Source organism: Lissotriton helveticus, chromosome 1_1 (assembly GCF_964261635.1).
Source record: "Lissotriton helveticus chromosome 1_1, aLisHel1.1, whole genome shotgun sequence".
Taxonomy (NCBI): Eukaryota; Metazoa; Chordata; class Amphibia; order Caudata; family Salamandridae; genus Lissotriton; species Lissotriton helveticus.
The window spans coordinates 484,265,870-484,286,964 of record NC_136057.1 but is presented as its reverse complement, the minus strand read 5'-3'; the positions used below and the strand labels follow the sequence as shown (position 1 = coordinate 484,286,964).

Genomic DNA, 21,095 nt, shown 5'->3' with positions numbered 1-21,095 from the left:
GGCGGTGCACAAGCGGACCATCTCTCGGTGGATCGTGTTGTGTATCCAGGCGTGCTACTCTTTGGCTAAAAGGGAACCTCATGTTGGGCTGAGGGCCCATTCCACTCTGGCCACGGCGACTACTACTGCCCTGGGCCGGGGAGTCCCCTTGCAGGACATTTGTCAGGCAGCTACGTGGGCCTCGCTGCGCACGTTTGCAAGACACTACTGCCTGGACAGCGAAGTCCGGAGGGATGGCTTCTTTGGCCGTTCTGTCCTCCAGGACTTTCTGGTGTGATTATTGGTTTGCAGACCCACCACCGGGGTTGGTATTGCTGCGGTATCTATTCTAAGGTAAGGAATCTATTACTAGCGTGTCTCTTTCAGATGCACAAGTTACTACTTGTGTAATGATATATCTGTAAGAGACATTAGTTAGTGATAGATTCCTTACCGACCCACCCATCCTTCCCGTTCTGCGAACTGCGAACCGATATCTAGGGTTAAGGTCATCCCCTTTCAGGGCCCTATTTTCATGGCAAGTGTGTTGGTTTTTATCATGGCTCTGCGTTTCTGGCGTGGAAAAGCTGTGTATAAGAACTGACGTCAGCGCGCGGAGGCGGCGTATAAGTACTCCGCCGAAGTCATCACGGTGCCGACGACGGACGCGGAGCCGCGGACGACGCCTACAGACACGCAAGGGTACTGCTACGCAAAAAAATTCCAGATCCAGTCTGACGCCTGGGGATATTTTAAGGTAAGGAATCTATCACTAACTAATGTCTCTTACAGATATATCGTTACACAAGTAGTAACTTGTGCTTCAGCGCCTCCCACAGGGTCATGGCACTGGAGACAGATCTCTCGTTGATGATCAGATAATGAGCGATTGCTTCCCTCATGTGTTTCCTGTATTCATCATCCTGCAAATTCCATACCGAGAGGCGCCAGCGGAAGGGCTGCCGCTCCCTGCCCAGCAGCAGCTCAACAGACACCAGGGAGTGATCTGAGAGCACCTGAGGGAGAATCTCAGCCGAAACTACCCTGGCCGCTGTCACCCGGGGAACAAATATGTAGTTGATCCTAGAGAATGACTTGTGTACAGTAAGGTAGGTAAACTCCCTCCTGTCCCCATGCATGCGCTGCCATGTGTCCACCCAGTTGAGGCTTGTCACCAGAGAATACAATTTTGTGGGCTGGCTGCCACCCCGGCTCCCACCATTCCAGCTCCTGTCTTTGCTCACATGCAACACCTCGTTCCAGTCCCCACCCACCAATGAGACAACATCCGGCATATCAGCCCATAGGGAAAGCAACCGCTCCACCAGAGACCACTGTAGTGGGGGACGGGGGGGGGGCATATACACAACCCAGCACTATGAGGTCCTCCCCCACTATCACCCGGATAAATAGGTAGCGCCCCTGCGCATCAACCCATTGCTGCTTATGTATGTATGGGACCCTGCGGTGCACAAGTATCGCAACCTCCCTGAGAGAGCGAGCCCCTCCGATGTCGGTCCGCCGGCTACCACACCTCAGGCCCACCCACAGTCTGGGCAACCACTGCTGACCCCAATAACCAGAAGTCCATTGGGGGCACGGGAGACCCCCTTTACCTGGGTCTCCCCACTCGACCACTGTGTCTCCACACCAGAGCGTCTGCCAACCGCACGGTCCTCCGTATCAGCTCCAACAATGAAATGGCAGGTGGGCCTCAACTCCTCCAGCCGCTGCCGCTCTGTCCCGGGGGGAGGGAGAAAGTCACAGAGATGGGCGGTGATGTGAAGGCAGGACGACAACGCCCCTCCGGGACCCCCCTCCCCCCCACCCCCCCCCACACACGGCCCAATCCAGACACTGATCCCTGGGCGTAGACGCGAGCCCCGGGGGGGGAGGGGGGAGAAGATCCGCAGGGAGGGAGAAGCAAGGATCCCCCACGGGACGCCGGCCTGGGCGCCGACACTACCAGCCACTCTGTGGCAGCCGGTCCCACCAGTAACGGGCGCCGCAGACCGCCTCAGCCGCAGACCTCCACTCCATTTCTGACACCCCTCTCCTCACCGGCCTGGCGAGAGCGTGGCCCGCTTCCTCCTCACGACTCCCGTCTGAGGCGCTGCCGAGCGCCCCTTCGATTGCCACCTCAATCGTTGATCACCCAGGGGGGCGCACAGGACAGCGTACACTCGCGGCCCTCCTCACACTCTGGACACACCAAACTCCACGCCCCGGCTCCGCCGCCCACCTCCAGGCTGTTCCTCATGGGGACACAGGGTCCGGTTCCAAGCTGCTCCAGACACCACAATTTCACCTCGTATCACTGCGGTATGCGAACAGTGCCAAAATGCCTCTTCCTGAACTGCTCGAGGCGCCGAGGGAGATAGGTTAAATGTAGGTTGAGTATCGGGCTGGACGGAGCTGGCTAGCACACGTCCGCCATCATGGCCTGCTCAGCCACGCCCCCCTTTCCTTCTATTTTAACGTGATTTTCATGTGTGCTTTAGATGGACCCATCTGTAGACTCATTATTTGAACTATTCCTGGTAGAACGCTTTTTATATATGTACTTGATTACTCTTGTTTTTAGGAATACAGGTTTCACATTTTTTGGGTTTTATTAATTGCCATTAAAAATGGATGTTAGTGCGTGCTTTCTCAATTGCCCTAGTGACATCACAATGGGGAGAGGAGTTGGCCTAACAGCAAGGGCGGGCGACCTTGAATCTGGGGTACTGGGTTCGAGTCTCCGCAATGACGCTGAACATCTTGTGATTCTGGGCAAATCACTGAATCTCCCGTGCCTAACAAAAACAAACGTGTCCTCATGTAAAGCAACTGGTGCCATGTAAAGCGCTCTGATACCCGATGCCTCCGGGTCAAGTTTGCGCTATATAAAACTGGAAAAAAAAGGAAATCGCTGCTGGTGTCTGCAAGGAGCAAGCAACCCCCTACCGGCAGGGACGGGTTATTGAAATGTTTTGGATCCAGTCAAGATGGTGAGGAGTCTGTAGGTAGTGAATTCACTAACCCTGGGTGTAGTTCACGAAGTAGTGCTATGCGAACTGTGTAGTACCCTGTCTCGATGATTGCACAGTGCCGGATGCTTGTCCTCACTGTGCAATCATTGAAAACGGCATCTTGCACAGTGCGAGCTGTCTTTTACTGCCGCTTGAGTAGATTTTTACTCGAGCGGCAGCGTTCTTAACGCGGACTGGTAGTTTCACATCGCGAGCAGTAGCGAGAAGCCTGACCTCACCGCGTTGAGAATCTCGCCGGGAGGTTTATTTTTCACGCTCTCGATCGCCAACTTGATGTTGCTGTATTCACCAGAACGATAGTTGCCGAAGGTAAATAATTTTTTCATTCATGGCAAAATGTTTGTGTTTTCCATGCAATAGGTCAATACAGCGAAGATAAAATCACTTTTTTTCTGCTCTCTCTGATCTTCAGTGCTTTCAATCCAACTTCGATCGAATAAAAAAACATTTTTTTTGTTTTAGTATTACTGTTTTATGATGTGCAATTCTGCTCTAAGATACCATTTTATTCTTTGTCTGCAAACACTTTCATATGAAAACACACACATATATATATATATATATATATATATATATATATATATATATATATATATATATATATATATATATATATATATATATATATAATTTTTTTTTTTTTTTTTTTAAGTGGTTTCTTGCTCTGAGCAGGTGGAAGGTTTCAGCAGGAGGGCCATGTAGTGTCACTGGGCAATGGGTCCTGGGGTCGAAGGGACCGCATCTTCTGTTTTCCCAGGAGCATTATCTTATCAGCCTTTCTGACCCCAAAACTCAAAAAATATGCTGCTGCGGGGTTTGGGATGGAGCTGGACTCTGCTCTGGTAAGTTTCAGTATCCTTGTATCCTATTCCCCGTGGAGGAAAACGTTTATCCCTGGATGGGGAATAATTGCATCGACTCAAGATACCAAATCCTTTCCCCCGGCAGTTTGATTCCAATTTTTTTTTTAATTGCTCACCTTTTCCACCTGCTCTGAACAGACCATATCAGTGGAAGGGCTGCTGGATTGTGGCACCTGGGATGGGTATTGGAGCAAACTTCTCCCCGTAAGAGAGGAGCATAGTCTTCTACCCCAAGAGGTCCCACCCAACCCAAAAAATACTGCTGGGTGCAGGTTTTGCTGCTGCCTGCAGACCCTGCCACTGCCGCAGCATAGTCTAGGGCGGTGTCTCCAGGACCAAATTTATCAGTTCTGGATTTTGCGCACCTAACAATTCCAGGCCCTTTGAGAAGTGTCTCCCAAAGTTATTGCGCTGATTAAATAATCATACTAATAATGAGGGCCAAAGTATGGATCAGCTTCCTTCAATTTGAAACCGTGTGCACATTTCTAGTTACATCTATAGGATAAAACACCAATAATTCTCATTGTTTGTGGGAGTGGAGAGTTCTGGCTCTTGCCAACATTTATAGATTTGTTAAAAATTATCGGATACACAGCCTTTACTAGCATTGTGCTCGCCAATTCATGTGGGTCAGATTTTGACATGGTCTTGGATAGTTTACTGGTGAAACTACTGGGCTCTTTATCAAGCATCAATAATGTATTTATTGCACTGCATGCTGCTTATAATCATTGGTTGTTGCCCAATTTTGTTTTGTCTGCTAACCCAAACACTTTGGGACTCGCCTGTTTCTTTTTTTTTTCAGGTTCATCGTTTATACCAGAAGGCCCTCCAGAAGTTACCTTTGTGTGCAACACTTTGGAAAGATGTAATGTTTTCATATTTTAATTAATTTTGAGGTTTTCTAAATGTGATTTTATGAATTTGCCTTGCCCATTAATGTGGTGATTAGAAATCTGTGCTAATTCGTATTTGTCTGATTCCCCGTCTCTTGCAGCAACTCTTATTTGAAGCTTCAGAAGGAGGTAAAACTGATAACCTGAGAAAAATAGTTTCCAAGTGCCAAGAGGTTGGAGTCAGCCTAGATGAGCTCTTAAATTTAAACATTTCCAGCACAGAAAGCAGGAATCACTGAACAATTGGTGTATTCAGTCCTGAGTTTGCTTATTAACAAATCATATTGAATGATTCACAATTAGGCTGAGCGCTTGCTAGTCTGTGTAAGACAAGCATAACTGACCTTATCAAGTGTCTACACTCGTCTGTCCATCAGCCTGGAAAAAATTAATATGATCCTGTAAATGGATAAATGAATTGCCACCTGGCCCAGCTTCTGGGCCCAACAAGATTCTCGTAACATCACGTACGTAAGTATAGTTCTTCAAAATGCCTGACGTTTTATTGGTTTATTTTTGTTGTGTGCTTGATTTCCCTCTTAATTTGCGTGTCCCTTATGTTGTGCTGCTCCTGGTTCCCTTGACACTCACTGATGCCAGGGAGAATTTGCAGGGATTACATGCTCAGGCTGTTTAGTTATGCAAAAAGTCCACGAGGGGATTCCTTTATCTTTTAATGTTTTTTTAAACTTTTTGAGGATCTTTATTACAGGATTTGTCAAACATCAGCTGGTCTTCATGAAAATGCAACTGTCAGGAACAGATGTCTGCTGTTGCACTTGAAGGCTTCCTGAGAGTTACTCACTGCCCTTTCTGCATTCTGGTCTCGCTGCAAAGACTGTTAAACTCAAGAAATTGCAAACGCCAGTGCATCAGAACCCGAGAGTGGTCAATATTATGTGCAATTTTTTTTTGTAAAGAAATTTAATTTATAATAAAAGTTTAACAGTTGAAATGATAGTAAATATTTGAACTGCTTTGTATTAAAATACTACACTCTAGTATTACAGTTGTTTATACAAATATTTTCAATATAATTTAACTTTTTTTAAAAAAATAGTGTGGTCTCTTTATTTGCGTGTTCTTGTTTAATTTGAAGACTTGTATTTTATGAAGTCTGGAGAAGACTTCCTTCATTCCTAGCAGATTCATTACCTGTCCTGCATTGTTTAACTATCCATTTGAAAACGCCTCATGTGTGTTGTTCTACTCTAAAGCAATCCCAAATAGATTAGCATGGGTCTATACCAACAATTTCCTAAACCATGTAAATGCCTTTTATTTTACTGTGATCACATCTTCACTTAAGTCTTAGTTCTTGTAAAGCCGATATTTGTGAGTGTAAGAAATGGAATAGTCTTTTGTTAGAGGCTAATGTTTTGGGGAGAATTGAAGAAAAAGGTAGGAAGAAGGCAGTCCTGCAGCCGGAAGTATATTTTAGGGGGGTTAGCCTTTAACAAAGCTGTGCAATGGTACAGTTTACAATGCTTTAAAGCGCTCAGTGCTTTTTGTAGCTTTTTTATTAATGATGTGATTGGTTGTACTAAGATAGATAGATAGAGAGAGAGATAGATAGAGAGAGAGAGATAGAGAGAGAGATATATCTATATCTATATATATATATATCTATATGAATGTAGGTAGTCACCAGGACAAGGCTCCTGCCTATTGCAAATGACGAAGAGCAGACCCAGAAATCTGTGCATTAAAGTGCTATATATATCTCCAACCCCCGTACCTGATCCCTCCTGAATCTTGTAGTATGTAGGACGGAATACTGAAACATAAGTGCATATAGGAAAGTATAGATTTGCTATTCCTAGCTCCGCATCTACATACCTTGAAGATATATATATTGCATAGGTACTTATATGTGGAGTAAGGTATAGAAAATCTATACTCGCCTGTCAGTACTTTGGATTCAAGTTCTCAATATTCTGTGCCATCAATATTCTGGGAGCATACCATGTGATTTTATGTGAATGAATGTTTTTTTTTTAAGGCATATATCAAAGTGCACTCAATCAATTATCGGCAATCCAACTTTAAATCCTATAAATTAGATGGGATTTAAAGTAGAGGGGTGTAAAATTGTAAGGGTTGCTGACTTCCAAATGTGTGTATTTTCTAAACTGTTCACATTTTGTGAAGTGCAATGCTCACGAAGTTCTCTTTTAAACAAAAAACAGCTGGCCTCCGCTCCGAGCCCTCCCTCCCATACCTCTTGTCGGAGGTGTTGGATTTCTTTAGACTCCACAATTTTCTTTTTATTTTTTTTTTGCTCAAGGATGTGATATCTGAGGATTCTGAAGCAGGAAATCATAACACCTAAAAGGTCTGAAGGAATAACGCTTACCTTAATTTAAGCTAGGAAATGTAATCTTTTTCATAAAGTGTAGGGTTTTCTAATCCCACCCAACTTTATTAGCGAAGTTTTAATTTAACTCGCCACTAATTTAAAATAACTTTACAGAAAGTTTAGGGACGTATCCATCAAGATCATTTTGGGAAATTAGTGGCAAACAGTGTTTTTAAAACATTTTATGACTGAAACAATTAGGAAAACTCAGTAGAATTTAAATGTCATTTTAAAGGGGAAGGTGGCAAGGCCCCACAGTGAATTTCACTGTTAGTTTGTGGCAAAAGATGGATAGTTCAACAGTATTTGATCAAAAGAACCAGTCACAACTGCATGGACTTGAAACAGGTTCCGACGTTACCATGCACGTCTTATAGTTGCAGGCAGGTTGTGCAAAAGGTGCTTGGAGACCTTAGTCTGACATTGACAAGCTAGATTAGGTAGGTAGTAAATAGGTGATGTTGTAACCCTGGGATGGGTCCATTTGAGGCCTGTGGTGTGGCTCAGGATACTTGTTTCATCTCCACTTATGAGCTGAAGATGGGCAAGCAGCAGCACTGCATCTCGGATCCTGGTCTGTCATAACCTCTCTTTGATAATGCTTGTATGGGGCACCTCCTATTTAGATGCTATAGTCCTCCACTTCTGGAATTATGGACATTCTCCTCTCACATGCAATGGACTCCTTGCATAGAATCTTCACATGGCACTGTCTATGTGCATAACATTGCTTGGGTTAGCCTGTCGTTTTGAGTGGTGAATGTAGAAAGCATGGAAGCCTGCCATTTGTGCAAGAAATGAAAAATATTGACGGTCAGTGGGATTGTTTGCCATTCTTACTGATCCAGATAAAAGTCAAGCTTCCTGTTATAAAACCGTTAGCTAACTGCCTTATTTAAAAGTATGCTAGAAAGCCAAATCTGAAAGAAACACGTTAGTTAGATTCCTTACCTTAGAATAACCCCCAGGCGCCGGACTGGATCCGGAAACGTTTGCGTACCAGTACCCTTGCGCGTCGGTAGGCGTTGTCTGCGGGTCAGTCGTCTATGTCGTTGACGCCAGGATCACGTCGTCGGAGTACTTAGACGCCGCCCTCGCGCGCTGACGTCAGTTCTTTTTTCCGCGCCAGCTAAGCGCAGGTCTGGAGAAAGCAGTACCTTAGTCATTTTTTGACTAAAACTTTTTGAACCTTTTGATCTCTTCTCGAGTCTTCACGACTCTCGGTACCGGTAGGGAATGCCCTGTACTGACTGCAACCTACTGATGTTGGTTAGCGATCCCCACCGCCGGTGCCTGTATTACCTTGGGACCGACCACGACGACCGGTCGGCCCCCGACTGCCGGGCCACAGTCATCGAAGCTCGACGAGTCGACACCATTCGTCGGGCTCCAAGTCCTCAGGGTAAGAGGCACAAGAAGTCGAAGAGACCCCGCTCTTCTGACTCCCCCCCCCCCCCCCCCCCCCTGACGCGGCCGGGGGTTTGGGCGACACCACCTCCGAGGCTCCGCCGCCAGCTCCATACCCACCGGTCCCTGGGCTGAACGCAACACCGGAGGAGATCGAAGCCTTCCTCATGGCCATGAGGTCCCTCTCCTCCGTCGGGTCCCGCGGTCCCGACTAGGAGTCCAAGCGGGCTGGGTGCTCCGGCGCCGTTGGGTGCTTCGGCCCCGGCAGCGACTTGGGTCTCGACGCCGCTGGATCTGGTTCCGGATCTGGGTCGCCGCTGGTCGACCTCACGACCCCGCCGGCGTCTATCCCCAGGGTGTCGCCCCCGGTGCCGTCCCCGCACGCCGCCATCCCTGATCTCCCTCTCGGTCCGGATCCGGCGTCGGACCGGCGTGGACCGACGCCGCATTTGACGCCGGCTAAAGAGCCTTTCTTCTTTGATCCGGCTCCATCCTTTGACCCTGAGTTTCAGGAGATGGAAGACGAAGGGGATTGGGAGGGGTCTGAGGACCCTCTGACACGTGAGTGTCTGTCCTTCCCGGACTGGACAGAGGAGCTAGGGGAGGCCAGTGGTCTTGATACCGCCCCTGACACTGGCTTTGTCTCCCCTCCTACCGTGGCTACGGAGGAGGGGGCTGCATATAGTGTGGTGCTGATGCGGGCAGCGAAGGCCTTGGCGCTTACGCTCCCCGTCGCTACTGTGAGGTCTAACATCCTCACTGAGGTCCTTAAACCGCAGACTGGTGCTCCGGAGCCTTTACTGCCGTTTAATGAGGCTCTCATGGACGTCCTGTTGGGCATCTGGTCCAGGCCCGCTACAGGACCCCCTGTAGATAGGAACGTCGCGAGGCGCCTCGCCCAGCTCCGGCAACCCTAGCTTCCTGTCCACCCATCCCACCCCCGAGAGCCTGGTTATCCAGGCCTCTACTTCCCAATCCGCATTCCCGACTGCACCCCCAGATCGGGAATCCAAAAGGTATTAACAGTTTGGTAAGAAACTGTTTTCATCCCTCAGTTGTGGGTTGCGGTCAGTAAACACCGCTTGCCTTTTGGGCCGTTATACCCACTCTCTGTGGGATACGGTTGCGGTCGTGCTGCCAGATTGTCCGGAGGGTTCCCGGGCGGAACTCGCTCAAGCCCTCGCGGAGGGATGAGACGCAGCTCGGTATTCTGTACGATGTGGGGTGGATACTGCGGACTTGCTGGGCTGGGCGATGTCAACGACGGTGGCGGTTCGCCGCCACGCCTGGCTGAGGTGCGCCAATTTTTCGGCCGATGTCCAGAACGCCATCATGGACATGCCGTTTGATCGCAGCCACCTCTTTGGTGGCAAGGCAGATCATGCGCTTGAACGTTTCAAGGACTCCAGGGCTACGACCAAGTCCTTGGGCCTCTCGGGGCAGCGTCGGCAGCAGTCTGCCTTTCGCTCCTTTCGTGGCCAAGGAAGGGGCGCCCCTTCACGTCCTGACAGCCACGGGCCGCAGTCTATCATCCAGCGCGGCGGCTGTCGTGGTATCCGCCGTGGCGCTGCCAGGGGAACAACGGCGTGGCCAGCCCACATCCACTCCCGCAGCATCCGCCTCAAAGCCCTCCTAGTCCGAGTCTTCAGGCCCATTTAACACCAGTGGGGGGGGCAGGGTCCGCCATCACCTCCTTCACTGGCGTACCATCACTTCGGACAGGTGGGTGCTGCAAATCGTCCGAAGAGGCTACTCTCCCCTTTGAGGCGAACCCTTCCAGCCATGCTACCGAAGTACCACCGCGTGTCGAGGGATCACTTGCAACTTCTGCAAGAGGAAGTGTCGGCCCTCTTGGCCAAGGGGGCCATCGAGCGTGTTCCTGGGCCAGAAGTAGGGTGTTTGCTATTCCCACTACTTTCTGGTTCCCAAGAAGGGAAAAGGGGGCCTAAGCCCTATCTTGGACCTATGGAACATCAACGGCTTCCTCCAGAAGGAGAAGTTCAAGATGCTGACTCTGGCTCAGGTCTTAGCTGCCCTGGACCCCAGAGACTGGATGGTAGGGTTGGACTTGTAGGACGTGTATTTCCACATCCCCGTCCTGCCGGCCCATCGGCGTTACCTGTGGTTCATGGTAGGCCACGAGCACTTCCAGTTAGCCGTGCTCCCCTTTACCAGCGCCCCACGGGTGTTCACGTAATTGATGGCGGTGGTCGCAGCTCATCTGCGCAGGTTAGGGGTTTCAGTCTTCCCCTACCTCGACGACTGGTTGTTGAAGGCGGGCTCACCCCAGACAGTCGTCAGCCACCTTCAGACTACGGCTGACCTCCTGCACTTGCTGGGGTTTTCAATCAATGTGCCGAAGTCACACCTGTGTCCCTCTCAAAGGCTCCTCTTCATCGGAGCGGTTCTGGATTCGGCGCAGTTTCGGGTTTATCATCCCGAACAGCGGGTTCGGGATATTCAGGCTCCGATTCCGATCTTTCAGCCTTTATCCCGGGTCTCGGTCAGGTTGGCGCTGCCGCTCTGGGGCTGATGGCCTCCTGCATCCTTCTGGTGCATCACGCCAGGTGGCGGATGCGGGCTCTGCAGTGGGACCTGAAGTTTCAGTGGGCCCAGCATCAGGGCAACCTGTCCGACCATGTCCGGATCTCGGAGGGCACTGCGAGACAGTTGCAGTGGTGGCTCACGGACCACGATGGATCACGAATGGCGTCTGAACTCGGACGTGGCGCAAGGCCTCTTTCAGCGATGGGGAGAGCCTTGGTTAGATCTATTCGCCACAGAAGAGAACGTGCAATGTCATCAGTTCTGCGCGTTGGAATTTCCAAGACAGCACTCGCTCGGAGATGCTTTTCGTCGCGAGTTGAGTTGCGGTCTGCTGTACGCCTTTCCGCCTATACCACTTCTGCCCGGAGTGCTGAAGATCAGGCGCGACCGGGCCCAAGTCATCCTTGTGGCTCCGGACTGGGCACGAATATATTGGTATCCCGAGCTACTCCGCATGTCAGTCGATCCCCCGATTTGTCTGCCTCTTCAGGAGGGCCTTCTGTCGCAGCAGCAGGGGACTGTCCTCCACCGAACCTGTCCAGTCTCCACCTCCATTCGTGGAGATTGAGCGGCGACAGTTGAGGACATTTGACTTGCCTCCTGAAGTCTGCGATGTCATTCTGGCAGCCAGGCGTCCCTCCACAAAATCGGTATACGCCTGCAGGTGGAACAAATTTGTGGCATGGTGCACAGCAAAGGCTGTGGATCCACTCTCTGCCCCCCTTTCTGAGGTTCTCCTCTTCTATCTCTTGCCCAGCAGGGCTCTGCTCTGGGCACTATTAAGGGCTACCTATCTGCCATTTCCGCCTTCTTAAGCCTTCCTGATCAGCCCTCTTTGTACAAGTCCCTCGTTGTAAATAGGTTCTTGAAGGGCATCACTCCTCTGTTTCCTCCTGTTCCTTTCGTGATCCCTCAGTGGGACTTGAACCTTGTACTAACTTATCTGATGTGCGCTTCTTGTGAGCCACTTCATAACTGTCCTCCTAGTCTTCTCACTCTTAAGACTGCATTCCTGGTTGCCATCACCTCTGCCAGGAGAGAGTGAGCTCCAGGCCCTTTCTTCACAACCTCCCTTCCTTTCTGTCCATCCGGACAAAGTTGTGTTGTGGACGCGACCCTCTTTCCTGCCCAAGGTAGTCACAGCCTTCCACATCGGGCAGTCCATCACCTTGCAAACCTTCTTTCCGCCTCCGCATCCTTCGAAAGAGGAAGAGAGGCTCCACCGTCTGGACCCAAAACGTGCGCTCTCATTCTATCTGGATCGCACACGCCAGTTCCGGGTGGATGACCAACTCTTTGTTAGTTATGTGGGCGCTAAGAAGGGATGGGCGGTGCACAAACGAACCATCTCTCGGTGGGTAGTCTTGTGCATCAAGATTTGCTACTCTTTGGCGAGGAAGGAGCCTCCTGTTGGGCTGAGGGCCCATTCCACTCGGGCCACGGTGGCTACTACTGCCCTCGGCCGGGGGAGTACCCTTGCAGGACATCTGTCAGGCAGCTATGTGGGCCTCGCTGCACACGTTCGCAAGACACTACTGCCTGGACAGCCAAGTCCGAAGAGATGGCTTCTTTGGCCGTTCCGTTCTCCTGGACTTTCTGGTGTGATCTTGGTTTGCAGACCCACCACCGGGGTTGGTATTGCTGGGGTATCTATTCTAAGGTAAGGAATCTAACTAACATGTTTCTTTCAGATGAACAAGTTACTTACCTTTGGTAACGATATATCTTTAAGAAACATTAGTTAGATTCCTTACCGCCCCACCCATCCTCCCCGTTCTGCGAACCGATATCAGGGTTAAGGTAATCTCTTTCAGGGCCCTAGTTTCATGGCACCAGTGTCGGTTTTTATCATGGCTCTGCGTTTCTGGCGCGGAAAAGCTGTGTATAAGGACTGACATCAGCGCGCGAGGGTGCCGTCTAAGTACTCCGACGTCATCCCGGCGCCGACAACGGACACGGAGCTGCAGACGACGCCTACCGACGCGCAAGGGTACTGCTAAGCAAAATTTTCCGGATCCAGTCTGACACCTGAGGGTTATTCTAAGGTAAGGAATCCAACTAATGTTTCTTACAGATATATCGTTACTGAAGATAAGTAACTTGTTCATCACCTCCATAATAGAAACCGGACTTCTAAGCAGGTAGGTTGTACTTTACAGTGGCTATGCCAGCAAATGTGTAGAATTGTGCTTTGAAATCACATTGGGCCAGTTGTATTGGCAAACCACTCTTAATCCCTGTTCCCACTGCCCCTCACCCTTTCCCCCATTACTAGTTTGTTTCCACTGCATCTTCCACTTTCTTTCTCTCCTGCTTTTTCTCTTTACTTCTCGTTCTCACATTCTCACATTTTCCTCTCCTCCTCAACTACCTCTTTTCTTTACCTATCAATAATTTGTATTCCCTTCCTCGCCATCTTCTCCATAGACCATGTATGGCACCAAAGGTTTTCTTGGGTGTGCATGGCAATAAGCAGCAGCTGCCACATTTATTTGGCCACTGGTCTTTTCACAGTTCCCCAGTTCCTGTATCAACTGGATAAGCCTCCCAGGTCCATGAAACAGAAGTTAGTGCAATGTGTCCATCATATTCCTGCAGCTTGTTGTCCAATCTTGTTGGACAGGACATCAGACTGCATTATTCTGGTGGGTATTAACTGATTTAGGGCAGATGACACCCTTATGACGTCCACTGCACTTTTTCACAGTGTGGTGAACTTAAACAGGTCGTCCACAGTACTGGAAAAGAAAATGTTTCTGGTAAAAACACCAGAAACTTTTTTCTTTTTCAAAATCAGTTGGGACGTGAAGCAAATGTGACCCTAGAGCACAGTGGTCGTTTTTTTGGGAGGGGTGGTATTGCATTGCACGCTATGCCTTCTGATGTCACAGCAAAACAAAAGTTGAAGCAGACTGTGCTAATTGAATCTACGTGGATCCACAAATGTCTTGCCACACAGCGTTCCTACCCTTCTCCAAATAACTATATCACTGCACTTGTGTGGCTGGTCTATCACCCATGAAAGGAAAGGCCTCATATCCAACTAGGAATCCTTAAGATTTGGCCTTGCTAATTGACCTGTTCTGGCAATGTTTTGGCTGTCAAAAACTCACAAGAGGGACTATATGCACTTTTAGGTCCAGCATACAAGCTCCCTTGAGGACAATATAACCAATCAAGTTTGCAGTTCTTTTCGAAATAAAGTTAGAACAAAGATTGAACTAGTTCTTGGGGAACTGAGAAAGCCGATCGGGGGATCTAATTGTTTAGAAGGAAGAACTCTCACACACCCAGGTGTCTGTCATGCCTCATCATCGGTCAGCTCCTTGTTGGGCTAGCGCTGCAATACCCACCGGGCCCCTCGAAGGGGCTCTTTGCCGGAGATCTTTTGAGATGAGACACCTTTGTGAAGAGTGAATGTAGGTGTTCGGAGTATAGATTGTTGTACTGCGATTTTAAAAATAGCATCTGATAGAAATGTCTAGCCGCAGATTCCTTAACTTAGAATATCCCCAGGTGTCCGATTGGATCCTGAAAACATTTCTGCAGCCGCACCTCTGCGCGCCGGGGGGGGGGGGGGCGCAGCCCTGCTCCATCTTGACGTTGTCCATGGGCATGACGTCAGTGAAGTCATATATACCCCTCCAGGCGTGCTGGCGTCAGTTTTCTTCTTTTCCGCATCAGAGCGTGGATCCTGGAAAACCAGCAGTTCCTTGGCCTTGTTTTGGGGCCTTCTCGACTCTTTGGTGTCGAGTGGAACAGTGTGCAATGCCTTCCGGCTTTAAGGCCTGTGAAGGGGGTGCGCGTCAGATGTCTGGGACTGACCCGCACCTCGTTTGTATGTGTTGCTTAGGCGTGCGCCACGACTCTAAGGACTGTGACGCCTTTCAGCAAATGAAGCCAAAGTCCTTAAGGGAGCATCGCATGCAGTTGCTGGACGCACGGGTGTCTGATCCGGTTCCCTCCCGTCGCTGCTCCTCTTCTCGAAATCGCGCTAGTTCCCGTGGTCTCTCCAGCAACCGACGTTTGACTACAGGTAAGTGTAAGGTGTCGCTGACTGATTTCTGCTGCCACCCATTCTTCTCGCACTGAGCTGGATTCAGACGCACAGCAGCCTCACCCTCACGTATCCACCCTTTCCGGGTGTTGGGGCAATGCGTGCCCAAATGGAGGCCTACTGTAAGGCGCTACAGGCTTGTTTCGAGTTGCCCCCTCTCCCTGGTGCGCCTTCGAGCCCCACTAAGGTTGCAGGCACTCATACGGGGTCCTCGTCTGTGGACGTTTCCCCGGCGCCGTCTGTGTGTCTCGACTCAGATTCCGAAGCCGACACGATGCCACCAAGCCCGGACCCAGAGGCCATCCAACCCAGTTAGTCAGCGCATATCCCTGTGCGGCTTACGGCGACGCCCGGGTCGACGCTAGGTACTACCCCAGGCTTGACACTGGCTTCGGCATCTCTTGCTCTGGGATCGGTGTCGGTCGGCGTCCAGGTTGAATCCTCTGTGGAGTTGGTCGATGTCCAGGCGACTCCGATACAATGTCGAGTCCGCCTCCTTTGGTGGTTGCTCTCCCGACTCCTTGGGCGGCAATAGGTCACTGCGACGTCCGTTGACGCCTCTGCTTCCATTTACACCTCCGCTTCCATTTACACCTCCTTATTTGGAGCCTGATGCTTCCCTGGACTCCTGTGATGAAGGGACCAGGGTGCAAGTACCCTGTCTCGCCTGGCCTTCGGGTCAGTCTGGCTGCTCCACTCCTTCTGTCCAGTGGTAGGATTAGCCTTCAACCATCCCCTACTTACAATTCATTGTCACCTACACGGATAGCAGATGAATCTAGTGCTGCCTTTGCACGCGCTATTCATGAGGCGGCTAATAATAATAATAATAATACTGCATTTTATAGAGCGCGAACAGCTGCCTCGCTAGGAGGCGTCCCGGCGCTAAGAGAACACAGTTGACCTAAAAGAGCTAGCAGGAAGGAGAGAGCTAGCGGGGTTGGGTGAAGAGCCACGTTTTTAGGAATTTCTTGATGCAAGGTTCAGAGGGGGCCTGCTGGAGTTCTTGTGGTAAAGTATTCCATAAGGAGGTGACGTTTGCCGAGAAAGTCCGACCGCCTAGTCGAGCCTTTTTCGTACGCGGCACGGTCAGTTGAACACGGCAGTTAGACCGCAAGGTGCGGGTTTGGGAATATCTCAGGAGGCGGTTTTTCAGGTAAACTGGGCAGGAGCCATACAGAGATCTGTACGCCAGTGTAAGTGCTTCGAATTTCATTCTGCTGGTAACTGGCAGCCAGTGGAGCGATCGAAGATGCGGAGAGACTGATTGCCTGAGGGGGATTCGCAGTAACAGTCTCGCAGCCGCATTTTGAGCTACCTGAAGTTTTTGTGTCAGGTGTTTTGGTAGGCCTAGGTAGAGTCCGTTGGCGTAGTCCAGCCGGGAAGTGACAGTGGCATGGATAACCGTTTTCCGGCAGCTCTCTGGGAGGACTCTCAGGATTTTTCGGAGATTTCTCAGTTTGCTCAGGCAGCAGCCGGCAACTTGTTGGATATGGGAGGTAAAGGACATGCTATCGTCCCACCTCACTCCGAGATTTTTTGCCGTGAGGCTGGGTGAGGGGGCTGGGCCCATCTCCATCTCCAGGAGGGAGGGGGACCTCTGCCAAAGAAAATTACTTCGGTCTTATTGGCGTTCAATTTTAATTTGTTCGTGTTCATCCAATGGGCTATGTCTTGAAGACAGCCTTTGAAGTTTGAAAAAGACTCCTGTGTCACCTCTGAGTACGGGAATACCAACTGGGTGTCATCGGCATAAGAAATTGCCTTGTGCTTGGCTTTCAGCCGCCTATGGTGCCATTGCTTTCTGATCCTTTAATGGATCTGCTCCATTTGGAGCTTATTAAAGTTGAACCTTTGCTGCCCTTCTGGGATTTGCTTCTTGACGTCCTCCGTGGCACTTGGTCAAAGCCAGCTTCTGGTGACCCCATTAAGCGCACTATTGCTCGTAGGCACCGCCCTGCTCCGGGTGATCCTCTGTTTGTCTTCACCCAACTGCTCGGGGCATTTTTGTTCAGGCAGCCTTTAGTTTGGAGACTTCACCATCTTTATCATTGTTCCTCCCACCATGGAATCACGGTGGCTGGATGATTGTGGCCACCGGCTTTTCGCCTCTGCTAGCGCAGGCGTCTGGGTTTTAAATACAGCCTGTGTGTTCACCCGTGCATACTCGGCTCTTTGGGACTCAGTTGCCCAGCTTCTCCCTTCTATTCCAGAGGGCCACGGATGGAGTTGCTCCGCCTACTTCTGCATGGCAGAAGCATGGCACAATTTTCCATTAGGTCCTCTCTGGATGCTACTAACTCTATGGGGCGAGTCCTGGCTCGCGCAGTGGCTTTACGCTGCCATGCTTGGCTGTGCGACAGTTGCTTCCCGGATCATGTTCGGGATGCCCTCAGGGATCTTTCATTTAATGGGGTAGATCTGTTTGACAGCCACGCGGATTCAGCGGTCTCCGTCTCTTATCAGGGCTGAGATAAATCTTGTTGCTATATATCTGCGTTATTTTCTGGTGCCCAACCTAATGCACAGGTTGGTTTTTAGTGGCCGGTTCCTGTTCCTGGCTGGTTAGCCCTTTATCTGTTCATTCAGTACAGCCATTTGGTTGCTTTTCTGCTCTTATTCTTTTCAGTCCTCTGACTGTGCTTAGCCCAAGAGGACAACCCTGCTGGGAATTTGCTTACCCTATGTGGGGTATTCATGGCATTCGGTTCTGCCAATGCCTTGGTATGCTCCTATGGAGTCTCCGAGCACACATTCTGCTGGGAGTCACTTGTCCATTCCTACAGAATTCCTAGTGTGACTTGCTTCATGCATGTTGGGTTTCTCGGTATTGCATCGGAATTTGGCATAGGTTCCCTGTTGTGTGGTGTTTATCTCGCATGCCTAGTGAAACATCTGGTTGTAGCAATTCTTTCGCTGTAAGGCATCCTATTGCCGCTATGTTGCGTTCTAAATTGTTCTACTTAGTGCGACTTGGACTCACAACCCCTTCTGGTTCGTCCTCCTGGTGAGTGGTTTAGGAGGTGTTCTCTGTTATCCGTTATAATAGATTCTCTTTGGCTGCTTGGGCAATGGTGGTGCCCATGTTCCCTGCTTTTTCAGTATGATTGTGCCCATGCTTTCTTTGCCTTCATACTGTGTACCCTCTAAGGGCCTGTTTTTCTTTGAAATCACAGCTTGAGGTCTGGGACCTTTTCATTTTCCTCACTTCGACCACGACAATGACTTGTTCTTCTCAACTGTCTTGCAGGGGGGCGGTTGTTCCGCTTCGGCAGGGAGCATGGGTTACTGCTCTGGACGTTGTCATACCCAATTTACAAATCTCTGCGAGTATGTCTAGCATACTATAGGCTCTTGTTGAGTCACGTTTTCATTGTTTCAACGTTTTTCTTCCTGCTAGGAATCTGCTTGGTGTGCTTACCCTGCAGATTCGTGCGGGCTCCTTCATTCACACAGTGTCTGTTGTCCCTGCCCCGGTCTACTTATTCCACCAGCACTCTGAGTTCTCGGCTGGCTGGTGCCCTTTTTGAGACATTGTCTTCTCGCCTACTTACTATTAGGTGCCTCAGGCTTCTACGGGAAGTCTTTGCTTTCTTTTGTATGGCTCCAGGTCCACATGCCATACTTGGGTCCCTTCCGATCTTCGCTCATGGTTAACGCACAACTACTTGTCTTTGGCCCTTCACATATTAGGCCTGACGTGTTTGTTTTCCTACTGTCAGCATTTTGTTGTCATAGACTGGCATTTTGCCACTGCTGTCACTCGTGTCTTGCTGGTGCCGGTTTCAACAAGGCTGTTTTTCGTTCTTGTGTATATTGGACCGGTGTACAATGTCTGTTATACCAGCTGACATCTTTTTAAACTTGGCTGCGGTCAGCATACTGCGCCCGGCGGTTTTCTCAGTCTTTCGGTTCAGCTACACTTCTTGCGAAGTCATGGCCTCCCTTTTACTCCTGTCATATCTGTTATGTGGTTTCTTCTCCATGCTGGCACTTGTGGGGTAAGGGTTTCCCAATTGCCTCTGCTGTTCCACTTGCCTGGCAAGTACAGGTGCCACGTTGTTTTTTACACTATTTCCTTGGTCGACTGGTGACTGCTTGCTTCTGTCGCCAGTTCGGATCCTTTGTATCTTTCACATTCTGGGTTGGTTCTTCTTCTTTTGACGTATGAACTCTCATTTTCTCCACTGGCATCTGGCTTGTCTTTCTCTCAACCCAGTGTACATAAAGGGGTCTTCCGTACTGTTCTTTACGGCTCCTATTTCCTTTGCCTCCCATTGCTTTCTGCTCTCCTTAGAGCTTCATGGTCTGAAGGTTGACTGCGTTGCCTTTCATAGCCTCATTATACTTGGTCTTTAAAGTTAGCGGTGCTGTTTAGTCACCTTACGGATGGCTAAGTTCAATCACAGTCGCAGACCCGCCTCCTCTATGGGTATGGCTTTGGTAGCTATTCTAAGTTAAGGAATCTGTGGCTAGACGTTTATCATATGAACGAGTTACTTACCTTCGGTAACGATGTATCTCGTACATAGTGTAGCCGCAGATTCCTTAACGCCCGCCCAACCTCCCCCTTCTGCGAGGACCTTTTCTGGTTGAAGCTTTCTTATACTCGCCTCCTTTAGGGTGGCTCGCCCCTTCCTGGGTGCTCTGCTCTCACTCCAATACAGACTGATTCATTCAGTTTCTCTGCTGCTTTCCGCCATTCTCTGAAATTAGACTGTATGTTCATACATCATATGTTCCTTCCTGTCCTAGACCTGGATTGTACGGTGTGAAATCTATTCATGCTTTATCCCGCTTTCCCCTTCTACATGGCCATGTGGTCCTTGCCGCCCCGGCAGGCTTTTCCTTCAGGACTATTGGCAGTGTCCAATTATGGATCTTTAATGGAGATTGCAACGTCTCCTTCTGGTGAGGTCTTGTGGTGCACTCTCCTTACTCTAGCGTTCCGGACTTGTACTCTTTCAGTTTTGCTTTCCAGATGTGAATTTTCTTCCTCTGCCAGGCTGTCTTTCTTCATCCTTGTCTTCCTTTAACATTGATTGAGCCTACACACTTGCGGGGTGGCTTTTCAGAGCGCTGCTCTGTCTCACCTATCAATTTCTATTATTTTTTCATCGTTTTTGCACACTGATCCCATATTCTCAGTTATTTGGTGATGGCTCTGCGTTCTGACGCTGAAAAGTTTCTCCGACGAAAACGGACGTCAGCGCGCGCCGGGAGGGGCATATATGGTTCCACTGTCTGTGGACGTCTGGGCGGAGCAGCCCCCCGGCGCGCAGAGGAGCTGCTGCGGAAAAGTTTTCTGGATCCAGTCTGACGCCTGGGGATATTCTAAGTTAAGGAATCTACCGAAGGTAAGTAACTCATTCTACGGGGTACCTCACATATTTAATACTTGTGTCCTCTTGTAATGATTAAAAGCAGTGGGTGACTGGATATGGAGATAGTGGTCCAATGCAGCTCCTAAACTAGTGTGTACAAAGGGCAAGTAACTTGAGGACCAATAATGTAATCTACTTGTGCCTGGGAAGGAGTGCGTATATTAGCAAAGATACCCAATCACATAAAACAAATAATAAACCTCAATTGATATAGTATACCTGTGGATATTAAGACCAACCTGAAACAAAACAAGTTTAAGAGTAAAAACAGGTATTCAATAGTCCTACCCATTGCAGAAGCCACAATGCACGGAGGCAATTGCAAAGTAAGTTCACGCTAAAGGCAAAATTATGCTCAACAGTGAAGTGCATAGCCCCCTAACAAGATAAATAGGCAAGTGACACGCTTGACTAAAAACACACAAACCACACATATACAGGTTCAGTAATTCGGCAAATGTAGGAAAAGCTTACCCAATTGTGGTAAGTTGATAACCCCTTAGGTTGAGGCAGAGACCGCGCTAGCTGTTGACGGAAAACAAAAGGGAGAAGAGTCCCATTAGAT

General features: G+C 49.5%; 1 protein-coding gene across 1 annotated transcript in view; it reads left to right on the top strand.

The window, feature by feature from the left end:
• Positions 1-5,833, top strand: part of ZFC3H1 (zinc finger C3H1-type containing) — an 830,061-nt gene extending 824,228 nt beyond the window's left edge. Inside the window, exons 34-35 of the mRNA XM_078673923.1 lie at positions 4,686-4,748; positions 4,878-5,833. Coding sequence (XP_078530049.1) covers positions 4,686-4,748; positions 4,878-5,015 — 201 coding nt within the window. The 3' untranslated portion in view covers positions 5,016-5,833. The remainder of the gene's footprint in view (positions 1-4,685; positions 4,749-4,877) is intronic.
• Positions 5,834-21,095: the final 15,262 nt, after the last annotated feature.